The sequence below is a fragment of the Crocodylus porosus genome, unplaced genomic scaffold (assembly GCF_001723895.1).
Source record: "Crocodylus porosus isolate Cpor-Errol unplaced genomic scaffold, CroPor_comp1, whole genome shotgun sequence".
NCBI classification, from domain to species: Eukaryota; Metazoa; Chordata; order Crocodylia; family Crocodylidae; genus Crocodylus; species Crocodylus porosus.
This window is the reverse complement of record NW_017728950.1, coordinates 19,887,462-19,905,515: the sequence shown is the minus strand read 5'-3', so window position 1 is coordinate 19,905,515 and position 18,054 is coordinate 19,887,462. Positions and strand designations below refer to the sequence as shown.

Below are 18,054 nucleotides of genomic sequence, written 5' to 3'. Positions count from 1 at the left end.
TTTGACACATTGTTCTTAGTAAATCTATGCTTGCTGCTTGTGATCAGCCTTTCCTCTTTCATATGCTTGCAAATGGACTTCTATATGATATGCTTCATTTAACTTTCCAGATATCGAGGTGAGGCTAACTCAAGTGGACAATTATTTGGGCTGGAGGGCCACTTAGGGAGTTTTGGTGAACTGTTGTGGGATGGGTAAGCAACCCCCACCCCATACCACCCTGGCTCAGCACCTTCCTTCTCCACACCCCACTACCCCCCAGAACAGCTTATCAAAACACCCTAAGAGGACCCCATGTGCAGTGTGTGCTCATCTGGGTGGATGGGATGGGGCTGTGGGAAGCAACTTCCAAGAACAGGATGGGTGGTGCCAGGACCAGGATCAGGATCAAGGTTGTGGGGCTGGGGCCTGAGGCAGAGCCATAATCTGCTCCACACTGATTGTGATCAGTCCAACCTGGGAGGTGGGTAGAGTGTATGCCTGTGACCCGGCCCCCTTGCCCTCACCCCAGCACAGGTGCGCAGGCAGCTCCAATACAGCATGGCTGCTGAGTGATGCAGCCTGGCAGCGCTGGGTGACCTTGTTGGGTCATGAATGAGTTAGTCTAGAAGATGCCACCCTGCCCAGTCTTCTGGTTATAAACAGCCCTATACAATATCAACAAAGCATAGCGTACATTAAGAATTAGCAGACAGGTCTTAATTTTAACACTTATTATGGAATAAACTTCCAGTCAAGCAGTTTCTCATTGGATTCTAGAGGGATCAGTACTAGGCTGAAGCTGTTCTGTATTTTTATCAAATCAGATGTTTGAAAGTAACGTTTGCTGATGACATAAACATTTGGCTGACTGGTAGATAATGATGATGGGCTAGTTAGTGATATGGAACACTCTGGATTGCACTGTAAGTTGTATCTATGTGTTAATATAGCATATAGCAAATGCAAGGTTATGCATCTAGGAATGAGGATTGCAGACTCATACCTAACAGAATGGAGAATTAAACACAGGACAGTAGTAATTATGAAGGTGGTTTGTTAAGGGCTTAGTGGACAAAGACCATGAGCTCTTAGTACAATACTGTGGCAGCTTGGCTTAGGTGAGTGAGTAGTTTAAAGAGGAGATTGACTTTATTACAGCACAGGTGAGACCTGGGATATTATGTACAGTTCTGGTATCCACATATATATGAACTGTACATAATAAGCCAGGTCTCACCTGTGCTGTAATAACGTAGAATACTATAAGATTGGTGAGGGAATAGATACGAGACCCAAAAAGTAAATGAGGTCTAGAGAAAATGTGTTACAGTGAGACTTAATGCTCAATCTGTTTAGCTTTATCAAAAAGATGATGATACAACTTGATAAGTGTCTCAGTACTTCCAGCATGAAAAATACTGGATACCAAAAGGATCTTTAATCTTGTGAAGTGGCATAACAAGAACCAATTTATGGATATTTAAAAGTAGACAACTGAAAATTTAAAAATTAGACACAATTTTTAACCATTGAAGTATGAGAAATTGTTCTTGGAATTCTTGATGTTTTGGAATATTGTTTATTGGTCTCCATACAGAGGTAGCTGGTGAAATTCCTATGACCTGTTACATGAAAGGTCAGAGTAGATGATTCAATAGTCCCTGCTGTCAATGTATGCAATATTTGGATGAGTCTTTTGCCTATCAGATGGGATAATTCATTTTGCTTTTGCTCCTTAAATGAGTTCATTGTTTTATCTTGCAGAAAGCACCTCTATTGCTACATTACAGACCCAAAATGGACTTGCTGTAAGAGAACTTTATTGTCCTTCTGGACAGAGTTTTTTGCAGAGACTATCACCAGGCACCTTCTTAGTGCATCACTTAACTTACACGACACGAACCAGCAGAATCATTTTGGAAGACTGTAGTGCTTTCACAACCAACCACCCTTCTGAATATTTCTTCTAGGGATGTATTACCTGGATTTCTGGACAGAAAATATTTATACTTTTTTGTATGAAAGAAATAAATCACAACTCAGCAAGACACTACCAGCACTAAGTTTACTGATATTGAAAACACTTCACAGTTCCATGTAGCTCACTGCCATTTATCTCTTTGCTGCAGTTACACAGAAATAAATTAAAATGTTGTGGGAATGATTTTAAAGGTTGCTTTTGACACCAAATTATCTTTAGTTACTTTTCATGTGTTGAAGCTTTCAAAGCTGATTTTTATATTTTTGCAAGGTGTTTTTTTTGTCTTACATAGTCCACTTCAGTTATTTTGGCTTTCATTGAGACCTTTGTAGAGCATTGAACATACCTTATGATATAGTGACTGGTGATATTTATTATGCTGCATTAAAACTTCCTAAAAACCTAGGCATCAAATAATTTCATTAATTTTACACAATGTTTGATCATATTTGCTTTATATTTCAGTAATGTTTTGATGCGCCCCTGCATGTTGATTTGATGAGGCTAACAAAGATGAGTTCACTTAACTAATCTGCTGTATATTTTGCTATGGCATAAGATGCATTTGATCATAATGAGTACTCAAAGTACAATATTTGTGAACTTGTTTTAAGGTAGACTTGTCTTATGTAGTTGGGGCTTGCAAAACTATTTTATTTTTAGAGAATTTGATTTTTTTTTTAATTTATTTTATTTTATTTTTTTTACAAAATTGAGCTTAGCAGTTAATCCTTAACTGCTTGAGTTCAAATATTTCTATATTGAAAAATATACGATATGGTAATATTGCACAGGTTTCCATTTCACAGGGTTAAAAATTCAGTTAATTGCAGACCAGTTTTAGGTTTCATTGTAAGACCATTGTTTTCTCTAGCTCTATCTCTAGCTATCTTGGAGGTCAGACTACATCTTAGTATTACCTTCTGGCCTTATGATCTTCGATTTTGTCCAGACCTGAGAGATGCAAAACATGGTGCACATATGTCATTAGGCCTACTCTCAGGTATGCTTTAGGGGGGTCTTCAAATAAAAATTTCAGAAGGCTTTTTAAAATAGGCAGCTTTTAAAAACTATTAATATTGGTTTCAGGTGAACTCTGCAAGCTGCATACTGTATAATATAGTAGACATAATATGAATGTTAAAATATTTGATTTGGCACAGGAAGTTTTAAATTACTGAAAGGCGGATGTGCTGTGTTACTGATGGCTTGAATTTGTAATTTTGAATCTCGGGAGAGTTTCCCTGTCAGCTGAAAACAAGTTAGTATACATATTATTAAACCCTTGTATTCCACCATAACGTAGATGTCACTAGCTTGATGGAATCATTTCACCTGCCAGCACCACCCCAATTCTTCCAGCTGACCTCCTCTCCCCTGCAAAGAATCATTATTCAAAAAAATCATTCAGGAACGGGGAGAAAAACATGGGAGAAGTTTATCTAAAACTGTATATCATCTTCCCTCTTGTCATAAAGTAATCTGCTATCTCTTCCCCGAGTCCTCTGTACAACATATTCCTACATGTACCTCCTATACAATCTCACATGTAGGTTTTCCTAGGCAAGGTTCTTTGCTTTCTTTTTAGTCATAGACGTGAACAAGGAAGGAATTGAACACAAATGGAGAAACCAGAAGAATCTGCTACACTATAGGGCTTATTAAGGTACACAAGGTAGGATTAATACTTTAGTGCCATCTCTGCAACCCAAAGGCAAAAGACCTGTACACTTTTCTGAACTACTTTTGGATTAAAGGATTTTTTGGGCAGGTTTTTTTTTTTTTCATTTGCAGCCCCCTAAAGATTTTTGAATGGCGGTTTGGACCCCTTTGAATTGTAAGTGTGGGTATTCGCATACTTTTAATTTGATCATGGTCATCCTTCATGGATCCCTTAAACGTAGTCTATGGACCCCCAAGGGTCTGCAGACCACAGGTTGAAAACCACTGGATTAGAACATATTTTATGTTGAACCCAAGACTGTTTCAGTATAGGGAGAGAGGAGAAGTGGAGATTAGAACTTTTAGTTCTGGATTGGCCTCACCATTCCTGGATGTACCTATTTGTGTTTCATTTTTTTATTTATACATAATAATATTTGTAGGAAAAATGGAAGCAGCAGAAGAGGACAGAGGAGACTTCATTTGTTTAGTTTTGGCAAAAGATCACTTGACCTTTTATCAGAATAATGGAGAGATGCCATGCAACCTTCTAAGACAGTTGATGTACTGGGCCTTCCTGGGACTATTGATATGCTGTCATTGTCATTCATAGTATAGATAATGGAGCTCATCCCCATAGATCATGTCCTCATCAGTGTGATTCAGTGGCGATCTAAGGGTTTAATAAATGTATATACATGATCCGTCTACCTCAGAATACATGTACTGCAGCAACGTTTTGTAAGACTAGACGTTACTGCAGTGCCCTGAAGAATTTTAGTATTTTCCTGCGTAACTAAACTGAGGAGAAATTAACAGTGTAAACATGCAAATTCAAAAAGCCCTCCGCCATTCAGTTCTAACTCTTGCTGTAATAGTCTACAGTACAGGATATATATTTGGAAGCTTGTAGCTAATTTTGGAATCACTTGAATTTGTTATGGTGCTATATCAATATATTTTACTTAAATGTACAGGAACATAAATCTGAAGCCAGTATTAACAACTACAGCTGGTTATGGCTTATTGCATAAAACTCTGCTTTTGTAATATGTTAAACTGACAAAACCTCAGTGGTAAAAAAAAATACCTATTTTTCTAAATTGCAATCTGTCACAATATCTTCATTATGGATTTCCCATGGAGGTTTGCTGCACCATTTACTGTTTTTTCTAGCTTCATTGGAAGACTAGATGGAACTAAATTCAAGTAGGAGGGATGCCTTGGGGTCAAAGTTCTGTTTCACTTCTGTGAAGCTTAAGAGACAGTTGATTTGATGTCAAGACTTATATTGGGTGAAAACTATTGATGTAGATTTGTTTTCTATTGTCTAAGGTCTGAAAGTCAGGCTCAGCATAGATATCGCTTGGTCTTTTTGGGGTCATGTTCAATATATTTTGGTTTTAGTGAAGGTGGAGTTACTGTGAAGTAGTTTTCACAACTGTTTATGCTGGTAAATAATTGCAGTACAAGCATCTTGTTGCATTATCCTCAGCAGCAATGAGACTAATTACCTAGGCTCATAGTCTCACTAGATATAGTTTTCATTTAAAATAGAGAATTCAGATAGAATATATAATATTGAATTTAAATAAGATTTGGGGGGTTTAAAAATTAACTTTATAAAATTATTTATTCTATTTTAAGCCTTCTATCTTATTTTACCATCCAAGTATTTTGGTTTCAATGGTCCAGCTTTATTTACGGGCATATAAAATGAAATTGTGAGATGTTTTTACAAGCTTCTTCCTTTTACATTGCGTTTGAGTAGCTTTTATTTGTATGTTTTTGTTTTTGTATGGATAAAGAGCATTAATTATGCTTTTGTGCAATAGGTTTGAAACATGCATTTATTAGGCATATGTTTAAATTGAAAATGTAGCATCTACTTACCGCTAAATTGAAAAGGATTGTAGGTGGAGTTTTTGAAGATGTACATTCAAATGGTTTGTGTTTGTTTGTTTTGGGGGGCTTTGTTTGTTTGTTTTTAAGTAAAGTTTGGGATTTTTGAAATTTGTGTAAGAGCAAGAACTACCTGTCAGCAATATTTTAAAATAATCTGGCAAGAAAACTTAATGTGAATTGTGGAAGCAATCTGCAAGACTTGCAGCCTATCTGAAACTGTTTTGTGCCATTGTTATGTCTGGTATCTTTGTGTACCATCTAACCTGGGAATATTTATTTTTTATTGGTTGTGCAATACTATACACAACGCTATAACCTCTGGGGACATGGGACCATAAAAAATATCAGACTACAATTATGATGGTGCTATCTTTCCAGTAGGCTATGAGCCTTTGAAAGCTTATCTGGCTCTATTGTCTTTATAACAGCATAATTAGTCTTAGAAGATTTGTTGGATTTTTTTCTATTGGATGATAAATGTAATAGTATAGCTATCCTATTTTACAGTGATTTGAAATTTACCATTGAGTTAAAGAAAATAGGAAAAAGCCAATCAGTTTGTACATCAACAGATTAATCTTTGATAAATTTATATTTTAATCAGTACTTATGAAATGCATTTAGTGCAGACACTTAAACTGTACAGAAAAAAATCCAGTTTCTATGTTTCCTCAGGTAACCAATTCACACATTTTGCTGGAGATATTAATGCAGCCTACATTTCTGTTCCTCTGCTTCATAGTTAATAAAAAGATAGACATTCTGTCATACATGTTAAATCTTTTGCGTAATAATATACCTTACTTTAATCAAGGGGTCTTGACATGCAGTGGTGTTAGGTCTGAGGTGCAGAGAGAACACTTAATTTTCTGAGGTGCATAACATTATCATGGAACTGTACTCTGCTTCTACATAATGGATGCAAACAGAGATCAGGTACAAATAGCCTAGGAACTTGCATCTTATGGTAAGCCATCGTTCACTTTTCTTTACTGGCGAGTTTGAATTTTCTTGTGTATAAAACCTAACCCCAGACCTGTAAATCTAATTTGCTCTGGCAAATCCAGTTGAAGTTTAACGTAGTCTACCCAAATCAGATTACAGGACTGGGGTCTCGAGTCCGAATTCTACAAACACTTTAATGGTAATTTTACGGACATGGGTGATCCATTGACATCAGTGGGTTTATTTCTATGAGTAAAGTTACTTAGGTGTGTGCCTGAGTTTTGAAGAATGGACAGAAGTTCCAACTTTATTTTAAAATGCACTTAAAATATTGGCTCAATATAGTTCTTACATCCAAGTGCTTTAACCAGACAAGACAAAAATTCTTTCCATCTGAAAAAGATTAATTTAAGGTTAAGGGACAATAAGCCAGTGTAACCACTAAGCCTTTATCCTCAATATGTGGCATAATAAAGGTATTGAAACTATCACAGTGTAAAACCATATTTTTTACTTAGTTTCATTTGAAAGTTTACATTTTTATGCTTTGTGTTGCTGTGTAATTTTTGTACTATTGGTGGCTAGTTTTTGTCTGAATAAGCCTTTTGGGATTATTGCTTAATGTTTTGATTTTATGATAGTGAAGCTTGTATTCAGTGTTTTGCCAATTAATATTATATGCTTGTTAATAAAAGCGAAAAAGATAACTAAAAATCCTGTTGGGCTGGAAATTATTGTCCTTTTTTTTTTTTCTCAAGAACATATAGGACTAGCTAGTACAATACAGTGGTATTTTACATCCTCAGCATGCGCACTGGAACTATAATCACACATCTGGTTCTACAATGCATCTTTGCCCCTACCTGATGTGCCTTTTCTGTGATTCGTATGCTGACATAGTACAAAATGTTGTACTAAAAATGAATTTTCCTAAATTGGTTAACTTTGTTTGTGCCAAGTACATGGCAGTAAATGTTAATTTACAAATAAAGTGATTTATGGTATGTGGAAGGAAGAAATGATATTTTTGATTCTTTATATACTTTTCCACTTTAGTCTCACTTCTTATCTGCTAAGCTTGGTATACCAGGGTGGACTGGAGTATATACCATGGAGATGAGAAGTGTGTGTAATCATTAGTGATTGACAGATACTAATATTCTATTGTTTCATGGCTAGAAGGTAGGAAATGGTCTATGAGTAAGTAAAATACAATTGTAGGAAGATTTGGCTCATGAATCAAGAAATAAATGTTGCCCTTAAAGAATATATGTACATTTCATTTACCCTCTTGAATTCTCTAGTGGCTTATTTCCTAAATGTTCAAGCTCACTGGGATTTTTGTTGGAATTGCACACACACATTTTCCTTCTTGAATCTGTATAATTCAGATGGTTAATCTGGATTCAGCAGTAAACTGCAAAGCAAATGGTATGCCATATGAATTGCTTTTTAGTATGTGAATTCAGCACATACTTAGGTTTTTAGAATTACTGTCTGGTGTTGATTTAATAATGAGATGCATATGCTCCAGTTTTCTGCCATTGAGTGATTAGGAATGGTAACAAACTTTTATTTATTTATTTTTTTGATCCTCTTATCACTAGGGGTTTGTTCCTGCATAATTCTCATTTGTACTCATGGAAGTTTGTGTAATCATCCTGACAAGAATAGATTTATTAGACATTTTACCATTGATTTGGCAGTTTAATTACCAGCACGAAGGAACTATATCAGAAATGTCATTTTGTTTATATGTATTACTTAAAAGTGAATAAATACACTTCAGCTCTAATTCTACTCTGAGCGCTATAAATCTCCCATGTTCTCATGATTAGTGGTTCTGTCACTTCCCCATCATTTTGCATTGTTGCTTACTTCAAATACCTGTGTACTAAGTCTGATTTTTATGCCTGGTTTTGTCTGGGTGGTCTGCCATTTTGTACTATTGATAAGGATTCCAGGAACCTAGAAATAACAACAGGGCTAGATACCAGCAGTTGTATTTCATAATAGTTTCACTATTTTCCCACCTTCTATATTGTGCTCAAATAGTTAAGTAATGAAAAGCTGTGCCATCTGTGATGTGGATTGGGCAGGGGGGCAGCTCTGTCCCAGACCCTGGGACTGCCCTGTACTAACACAGAACAGTTCAGACTTTATGCCAGGCAAATTGTTTTGGCAAAAATGAAAGAATTGGCGCATACCCTTTTATTTCATCTCTAATTTCAGTTTTATCAAAATAATATTATATGAGTGTCTCTAGGGTATGGTAATATTAAACTAAGGATGTGCATTCTGTGGTGATTAATATTTAAAGTTAACAGACTTTTTGCGTAGGCCAAGGCTAAATTTAAAAAAAGATCAAGGAAAAGGAATTACATTTCAGCTTGAAACAAGCACATAATAGAGTAATCACAGTGCTTGACATACTAGTTCTCTACTTTTGTATTAGCAGATCAGACTTACTGTCAACTCTCTCCTTCAGTGCTAGGCAGTCCTATTGACCTCTTCACCAATATCTCATTGCACTTCAGATGCTGGTCTGTGTTCCCAATACATCACTGAATTAATTTCTACCAAATAGTACTCTGCGTGGCATTTGCCACCACCCCTCCACCTTCCAATGATTGGCATATTCAACAATGTCATCATTATGGTCCTTTGTGTCCTGACTGGAAAGACTTCTATTGTGTACCACAGCCATGGAATGTGGGATCCAAAGTGTAAAGCTCACTTGCTGTGTGTATGATTTGCTTTGCTTAGAACCGTTTGCTAGCCCAGCAAATCAACCACAAGGCACCACTCTATGCACACAGGGGCTAGCTTGTATGAGTGTCTTCTGGCAGCTGACTGCCTTAAGGTAAGAAGTTCCTTAATTACATTAAGGCCAGAGACAGAAGAATTCAACAAGTAATCAATAAGCACATTAAAATTATCAACAGGGTACACGCATGGTGGAAAAAACATCAAGCTATTTAATCAGATTTGGGGTTGAAAGCTCCTGGAGGGTGCCTAATTACCACACCAGCAAAAAGGGGTGAAGGCAATTAAATTGAAAAGTATTTGAGTGTGATCATAGTGGAAGGACTGGCCAACAATAAATACTGGGAGTTCCCGTATGCCTGCCCTCTTCCTAAGCATGAGACTGCTCTCTGAGCAGTGGGAAGACCAGGCATCAGTTGCATTTTGTATGAAAAACTCTCATGGTTCCTGCTTGGGTCATTACTTGTTATTGTAGCCAAAAAGTCAGGTGGTAAGCTGCAGTTAGTTGCATTTTTTCATCTTAAAATGAAATGCCATGTTCCATATTGCCGTCTCCATATTCATTCTCTCTCCTCTCATCCAGCTGATGCTCTTATCTCCTGTCCTCCTAACTCTCTTTCTTACTGCCCAGTGCCCCTTTACTCCCCCTTACCACCCTGTTGGAATCCCTCCCACGTATCTTCCTCTTTCTTTGTGTCTTCTGAAAACCTGTTGAGATTCAAAGTATAACGGCTGCATATTATACTTATCTATAACTCTGTGATGCTCTGTGATGCATATGAAATGGAGGAAATACGGTGCTTTATTAGTGAGGGAGACATTTGGTCAGACCTCATATAAATGGTTGTATAGTGGAAGCTATGGGATGTATCTGTAATCAGGAGGCCTAGATCTGAAAATTGTATCACCCTTTCTCCCAAGAGCCTGTAACCAACCCTCTTTTCCTCCTCCATGAAGCTTCTTATCCACAGAATCCCACTGCTTTAATTGGTTACAGGATTCAGTCACACAACTATTTGTATGGTGCAGTTATTTGGGAGGTACCAGTGGCTGGCTAGGCTCCAGTTTTGAGCAAAGTATGCTGCCTCCATATGTACTGCTCTTCTTTTCTTTTGTTTTGTGTGGGTTTTTTTGACCTTGGATATCCAGGGGCCAACCCCCTTCTCACCCCCAGCACACACCTGCTCCCTTGCAGTGCAGAGAGCAGCTGAACATGTGGTATGTGGCACCACAGATGTGTCTGTGGCACCCCATATCACATGGCCGCGCTTGTTTGTATGCAGCCTAGTAATTCTGTTCCGAGCAGATTTTTACCCTCACTTTCAGAGGTTCAGAAAGTGGGGGATCAGTGATAGTCTCTGCTTCCCCTTCACCATATAAGGACAGGTGATCATCCTGCTGGTCTGAGTCAAGTGCCATGGGCTAATCTACCTCTATCCTGGAAACCACTTACAGGTAACAAGGGAGAGGAAAAACTCACAGACCTAATTTTGTAGTCTAAAGAAGTCAGACATGCTTTACAAATGTATGCAAGCCCCATGGCCCAAAACGTGCAAGGGTGGAGTTCTGTTACGTTAGACCTGCCAAGGAGAAAGCAGCTCTGGACAGCTTTGGTAGCATGAACTATGTACTCCCCCATACTTATGCCAACTGGGTTCTGCTGCTCTAGCTGTAATTAGTCTATTTTGTATGAATGCTAATGAATGATTATTCCTTGTTCGTGAAAAAGTTTGTGTCATGTTTTACTCTGGGTTCACCACTTGGAATCCGTCCCCTTTTTGGAGCGAGTCTGAAGGTCTGGATCAGTGCTGGCAGGGTGGAGAGCTTACTGACATCCTGGTGAGGCCGAGCTGGCCCAATAATAGTGGCTCAGGTCTGATTATGCAGTAGTGTATAATCTGATCTGACAGTACGTTGCCCAGGCCTCCCAAGGCCTGGCAAGTCCATGAAAACACATAATGACAGTGAGTCAAACCAGCTGCCCATTGGAGTAGTTATCTGGAGCGGAGCAGAAAGGCAGAAGTCTGCTGCCACCAAGTCTAAATGAACCCATGAGTGCGGTTTTAGTCTTTTCACTTCTTCCAAAATCACTGAATATGACCCAAGGAAAATTTATAGTGGGTTATTTTTTCACCTGACCCTTTTTGGGGCTTCTCAGATCGCAAACTGGTACCACTCCATTTTAGATGCTGTGAATTCCGTTCAAATGGCATTATTGTACATCCTTGCCTAACACCTCCAAACAAAGCTGATTCCACCATTTGGCAACCATAGCCCTCTGGTCATTGGTTCAGGGCTTCTTTTTGTCTTCCTCCCCTCCCCCCCCCCCCCATCAATATGCTCTGCATAAAGGGTAATACAGAAAATGCCAAGGAGAAGGACTTCAACTCTTAGTGGCACTTCAGCTGCTGTGAAAAGGATGCAAAATATAAGGTTTCAAGAAAGTTATGAAGATAAGGCACTATGCCTTGCGAATAACCATGGAAAGAATGCTGCTTCAAGAGCGACCGAAAGTAAGGAAGAAAGAGCAGATAGTCTTGCTGCTACTTGCATAAGAAATGCTGGGTCAAGAGCTGCAGAAACTGAGGAAACAGTGGAATGGTGCAAGGAAAATCATCAGTTTATCACTGCTCAATGGACTGCAATTTGGGCAGATAAAAAGAATTCTGTTTTTAATTATAATCCTTCAGTACCATACGAAATGGATAAATTGGTTACAATCAAAAGTGTGTGCACTGTATGCTACCACCGTCAAGTGAAGAATTGGAAAGGGGAATCCATTGGCATGTGCTGCTCTAATGAAGAAGTGAAACTGCAACCACTTGAAGAGCCTTCAGAACCACTTAAAACTCTTTTATCAGGTAATATGGAATATTCGAAGCACTTCCTGAAAAATGAATGAAAATATAATAATGCTTTTCAGATGACATCTTTTGGCACATCCAAGTAGGTTTCAGAAGGAAACTTCATGCCAGCATTTAAGATTCAAGGACAAGTGTAATATATGGCAGGATTCCTTATTCTACCTCTGGACAAAGAATCACAGATTTTACAAATTTGCTTGGTAAATGATCTACAACCCCAGAATAAATTATGTTGCAAGTATAATTTGGACATCAGGCATGATATAGTGTTATCCTTGCAGAATATGTTACATTCGAAGAATTCATACGTGAAGTTTTAAAATAGCTCTTGAAAGTATGCTGAGAGAGAAGATTTTAAAATCATGATGAGTGCTGACAAGAAACCTACGCAGGAACATCAACAACGTTTTCACTCACTGACAGTTGACGAGGTTGCAGTTGTAATTGTGGGACAAGAATTGGATAAGCAGGACTTCGTACTGCATTACAGGGATGATCAATTACTTTGAATACCCGAAACACACAGAACTTGTGATGCTCTGCAGTACCCACTTCTATTCATTAATGGCAAAGATGGATACTATATTCACATGCCTCAAGCTGATTCCACGGAACACTGTTTCCTCAGTGGAATTTTATGCATATCGGCTGATCACCAGAGTTGACCAATATAATCACTTGATTTATTGTTGTCAACTTCTTAACCAATATTGGGTGGACGTGCATGCCAAAATTGAGATGGAACAATTAAATCTTATATGAAGCCATCAAAAGAAGTTAAGAGTTGAAAACTATATCTGCATTTCAATCTTTGTTTATTGCATCTCTAAGATGGATAATGTTGGAAAGCTGGTGATACTTCTGTCCTCGTTCACTGGAGGCCCGCAATACATGCTTGAGAGGACACGGGACGCTATGACATATTTCATCATTATGGCTGCCCGGATTTGTTTATCACCTTTGCTTGCAACTGGAAGCGGATTGCAATAATGCAAGAGCTTTCTCCTGGGTCAAAAACCTCAGAACCAGCATGAAATTGTTGCAGGAGTCTTCTGTCAAAAAATTGTCAAGCTTATGGACCTCATTATAAAAGGAAATACTTTTGAAGAAACTTGATGTCACGTATTCTACTGTAGAGTGGCAAGAGACGTTTTAAACATGTTCATATTTTGGTGTGACTCACAGAACAGATTAAACCTAATCAAATTGATTTTTTAATCAGTGCTGAGCTACCAGACAAGCAAGAAGCTTCAGGTCTGTTTGAAATTATAAAACATAATATGATTCATTGTCCGTGCAGTCATAAACTGTGAATCTCCCTGCATGAAGGATGGTATATGTACAAGGAGATATCCTAAGCCATTTAGCAAAGAAACAAAAACAGGGCATGATGGCTACCCTACCTACAGAAGAAGACTAGCGGAAGTGCCTGTTCTTTGCCGGGGTTGTTACTTTTTGTAATTTACAGTGTTTGTTTAGGTTTGCTCCAGAGTTGGTGGTTGAAGAGGGTTGTACATACTGGTGCCAACAGGAAACACTGTGAACATTGTTCACAAGGAAATTCTGCAGTGCATATCATTCATTTATCACTAGAATTGGAATTGTTACCCCATGTTGCTTTGTGTAGCATCATTTATGTGGAGATATGTCGCTCCATGTTAAATATTTAAATGTTAAATACGTTGTACTACATTCTTTAAAAATAAACAATATTTTTTACCTAAATATGTTGTACTAAGTTCTTTGAAAATAAACACTACAATTACAAAAGTAACAACTCGGCTGAAGAACGGGTACTTCTGCTGGTTATATATATGTAGTTGGAATATATTAATGAAAATGGTGTGTGTGAGAGAGACAGAAAATGAGCCAAGTCAAATCAACCGATCACTTCAAGAATTTTAGCCTGTTGGTAGGCTGTCATCAGTTTTAGCCCATCAATTGGTCCAACTTGCGCGTTTTCCTATATATAGGGAAGTTTGCTAAATATATATGTATTTCCCTATATATAGGAAAATGAGCAAGTTGGATCAACTGATGGGCTAAAACTGATGACAGCCAACCAATGGACTAAAATTCCTTCTGAACCTGAGCAGGGAGCAAGACTGTCTAGCTGGAAGCCTCTAGGTTTTCTAAGTCCCAGCAAAGGTATCGGTAGACTCCAGTCAAAGTCTTTAGCCTTGGCTGTGGCTGACACCCAGTGCTTCTGAGGAAGCAGGGGACTGTTCTCAGTGGTGGCAGATAACAGAACAAGGAGCAATGGTCTTAAATTGCAGCCAGGTAGGTTTAAGTTGGATATTAGAAAAAAACTCTCACTAGGAGGGTGGTGAAGCACTAGAACAGGTTACTGAGAGGGATGATGGAATCTCCATCCTTGGAAGTTTAAGGCCTAGTTTGTCAAAGTCCTGACTAGAATGATTTAGTTGGGAATGGTCCTTCTTGGAGCAGGGTGTTTGGACTATGTGACCTCCTGTGGTCCCTTCCAACCCTGATTTTCTATGATTCTAAGACCCGTTTAGACAAAGCCTTGGCTGAAATGATATAGCTGAGGATGGTCCTGCTTTGAGCCAGAAGGTTGGACTAGATGACCTCCTGAGGTCCCTTCCAACCCTAACTTTCTACAATTCAATGAAAATACAAACCAGCTATAAGGGTTTCCTGAGAAGGATCCCACTCAAATTGGACCCAGGTTGCCAACTCGAGAGCATTTTTTTCTTCCCCCTAACAACCAGACTTTTATTAATATGTTTTTTTCTGACATATCTTGAACATAATGCAAGTTTAACCTTTTGGCTGGACCCTGGATGGCAATAACAAGCCTTGAGATAAAATTTAGGGATTTGTCACTAACCATAATTTAAAAAAAGTTTGATGGTTTAAAAAAGTTTGTAGATCAATAAAAACAAATATTTCTTAGGTTAGCAACCTTACTTGTCCTGAGAAATGGTTTTACACTATGGTGTAAACAATGTCCTGCACCATGTTGCTCCTCCCCCACAGCCCAGTTCCAGACAGACTGCTCCCCCTGTCCCAGAACAGACTCCCACCCACTGCTTCTTCCTACTCCCAGGCCCCCAACTTTAGCTCAGCCATACCACCCCACCCCCTGTACCTTTGAGGCAAGCAAGGTTCAGCCAAAGGGATGTAGTGGCAGAACAATGCAGGGGATGTGGCTATGCTCCAGCAAGCCACACAACTCTGACGAGCTCCCTACAGGATGCTGCACTCCTGCCCAGACACCAGGTAGAACTGTTCTGTTCCATCTGTCCATCAAGTTCAACTGTTTCTTAAGTTTTTTTGTTTTTTTTTTTATGGATGGCTCCATTTTTATGGACTTTACGGACATGCAGTTTTGCCCTACATTTTGTGGACTGTCCATGAAGGCATAGACGGTTGGCAAACCTGGTATGAACACATGGACATTTGGAGCTGTTTCAAAAGGAGAATATTTCACACAGTCAGCAGCTGTTACATTCTGATTGCTAGGTATGGAAAATCCAGGAGTGATATAAGCATAACAGAACCACTCTGACTTTAACTCTGTATGATGTTTGTCCGCACCTAACAATTAGAATGTAATAGCCACTCATTTTTCAAATGTTCCTTCTTTGAAATGGCCCCAAATGTACTAGTGTCCATACCCTGAGAGCGTCTTGTTGCAGCCATTAACAGCTTGCCCATGGTATGCAGAACTTGAGTCTAAATAAGAATCCACCATGCTGGATTCTTATGGGGCTTCCTAGTATTGTAGGGAAAGGCTGGCAAGCAGCATGGGCATTGCTGAGGCAGTCTGAATTTGCAGACTGTTCTACATAACTTGTTCCTGGCCTAAGTGGCCTCTCCAGGGCTTTAAATGACTCGCAACCTCCCCTCCCTTTTGAATGAAACAATATGCAGAGTTTAAAGAGGTTAGTTCTGGAGTGGGAGAGGGGGGAAGAAGACCTACTGTGCAGGTCTGCACAAGACCCTGACTGAACAGTAGCCTGATACTACTGTGTAATAATGTTGCGTGACAAAAATTGGGACAGATCAGTACTGCGTAGTAGTATTGGGCTACTGCACAGTAGCACCACAAAAAAGGTGTTCACCAGCACTACTGCACAGTAACTTAGGTTACTGTGCATTTATTTAGTACTTGTTTATGCACAGTAGCGTGTTGTGTAGACATGGCCACAGCCCTTGGAGATGGGAGGGGATATTGCCACAGCTTTCCAGACAAAGGGGAGTGTGCAAAAAAGTTATGACAGAAGACCATGCAGCCAGTGGGCTTTGTCTAGCCAAGTCTTAAAATCCTTCAAGGATGGAGACTCCCCAACTTCTGGGTAACCGGTTCCAAGTGCTTTACTCCCCTCCTTGTGAGACCTTTTTCTAATATCCAACCTAAACTTTCCATGATGTAACTTGAGACCAGTGGTCCTTGTTTTGTCATCTGCCACCACTAAGAACAGCCTAGAACCCTTTTTGGAACTTCAGTTAGTTGGAGGCTGCTATTAAATTCACCCTTCAGTCTTCTCTCCAGACTAAACAAGCCCAGTTCCCTCAGTCTCTCCTCAGAAGTCATGTGCCCAGCACACTAACGATTTTCATTTCCCTCTGCTGGTCTTCCTCCAATTTGCCCACATCCTTTCTGTAGTGGAGGGCCCAAAATAGGTATGTGAAAGGTTAAATGATTAATCATTTACCCAATAAGTGCAGTGATAACTGATTAGCTTACCAGTTATTCTTCAGCTCTTGGGAGGCACAGCCTGGCAGGAAAGGGAGGAAGAGAAGCTGTACAGTGGCCCAGCAAGAATCAGAGGGCAACGAAGGAGTGAGGAGGAGGGGAGGGGCAAGGGGACTAGTGCCCACCCATAATTTAAGAGTGAAAACAGTCAGCAGCCTTAATGACTCATCAAATAAGGAATTAGCTGCTTGTTCACAGATACTCCCTTCCTCCTACCACAGGGTTTCATTTAAGCCCAGCCAAATAACACCGCCTGCTTCTTCTCCCCAGTCAAATGGCCCTGGGAGCCCAGAAGAGCTCCCAGCAGCAGCTGTATCTGATCCTCTGTGTTGTTATCAGTTAATTGGTTAACGGATATAATTAGAGGAGGTTACATTAATATTTTTGATGATATTTATATCCTTAGCCCAAAACTGGACACAGTATTCCAGATGTGGCATCACCAGTGCTGAACAGAGGGGAAGAATCACTTCCCTTGATCTGCAGGCAACAGTCCTGCTAGCCCAGTGTGCTATTAGCCTTCTTCATAAGGGCACACTGTTGGCTCATATTCAGCTTTCCATTTACTGTAACCCCATGGTCCTTTTTTCTGCAGAGCTGCTGCTTAGCCAGTTCATCCCCAGCCTGTACTAGTGTATGGGATTGCTTTATTCTAAGAGCAGGACTTTGCACTTCTCATAAGGTTCAGTAGGACATTTTTCTTTTTGTAGAATTCTCCAATTTGCTGAGGTCTCCAAATCCTAGCCCTAACCTCCAGTGTATCTATTACTCCTCCCAGGTTGGTGTCATCTGCAAACTTGCTGAGGGTGTATGCCATCCCATCTTCCAGGTCACTGATGAACACATTGAACAAAACTGGCCTTGGGACTGACCTCTAGGGAACTCCACTTGCCAACTGGGCATTGAGCCATTGACCCCTCTACTACTAACCAATGATGCAGCCAGTTTTCTGTCCACCTTACAGTCCACTTATTCATCCCATACTTCCTTAGCTCGCTTATGATAATGTTGTGGGAAACCGTATCAAAAGCCTTGCTCAAGTCAATGTATATCACATGCACTGTTTTTCCCCACATCCACAGAGCCAGCCATCTCATAGAAGGCAATTAGGCTGGTCAGGCATGACTTGCCCTTGGTGAATCCATGCTGATTGTTCCTGATTACCTTCTCCAAGTGCTGAGAAATGGATTCCTTGAGGACCTGCTCCATGATTTTTCCAGGGACTG

At 39.5% G+C, this 18,054-nt stretch overlaps 1 protein-coding gene across 7 annotated transcripts in view; it reads left to right on the top strand.

Moving 5' to 3' along the window:
* The window catches only part of PCGF3 (polycomb group ring finger 3), a 149,972-nt gene that overhangs the window by 57,892 nt on the left and 74,026 nt on the right, over positions 1-18,054 (top strand). The window contains exon 9 of one of the 7 annotated variants that reach the window (XM_019554851.1): positions 1,747-7,192. The exons of the other annotated variants lie outside the window; for them this stretch is intronic. Coding sequence (XP_019410396.1) covers positions 1,747-1,794 — 48 coding nt within the window. The 3' untranslated portion in view covers positions 1,795-7,192. Of the gene's footprint in view, positions 1-1,746; positions 7,193-18,054 lie in introns of those variants that run through there. 7 annotated transcript variants of the gene reach the window in all.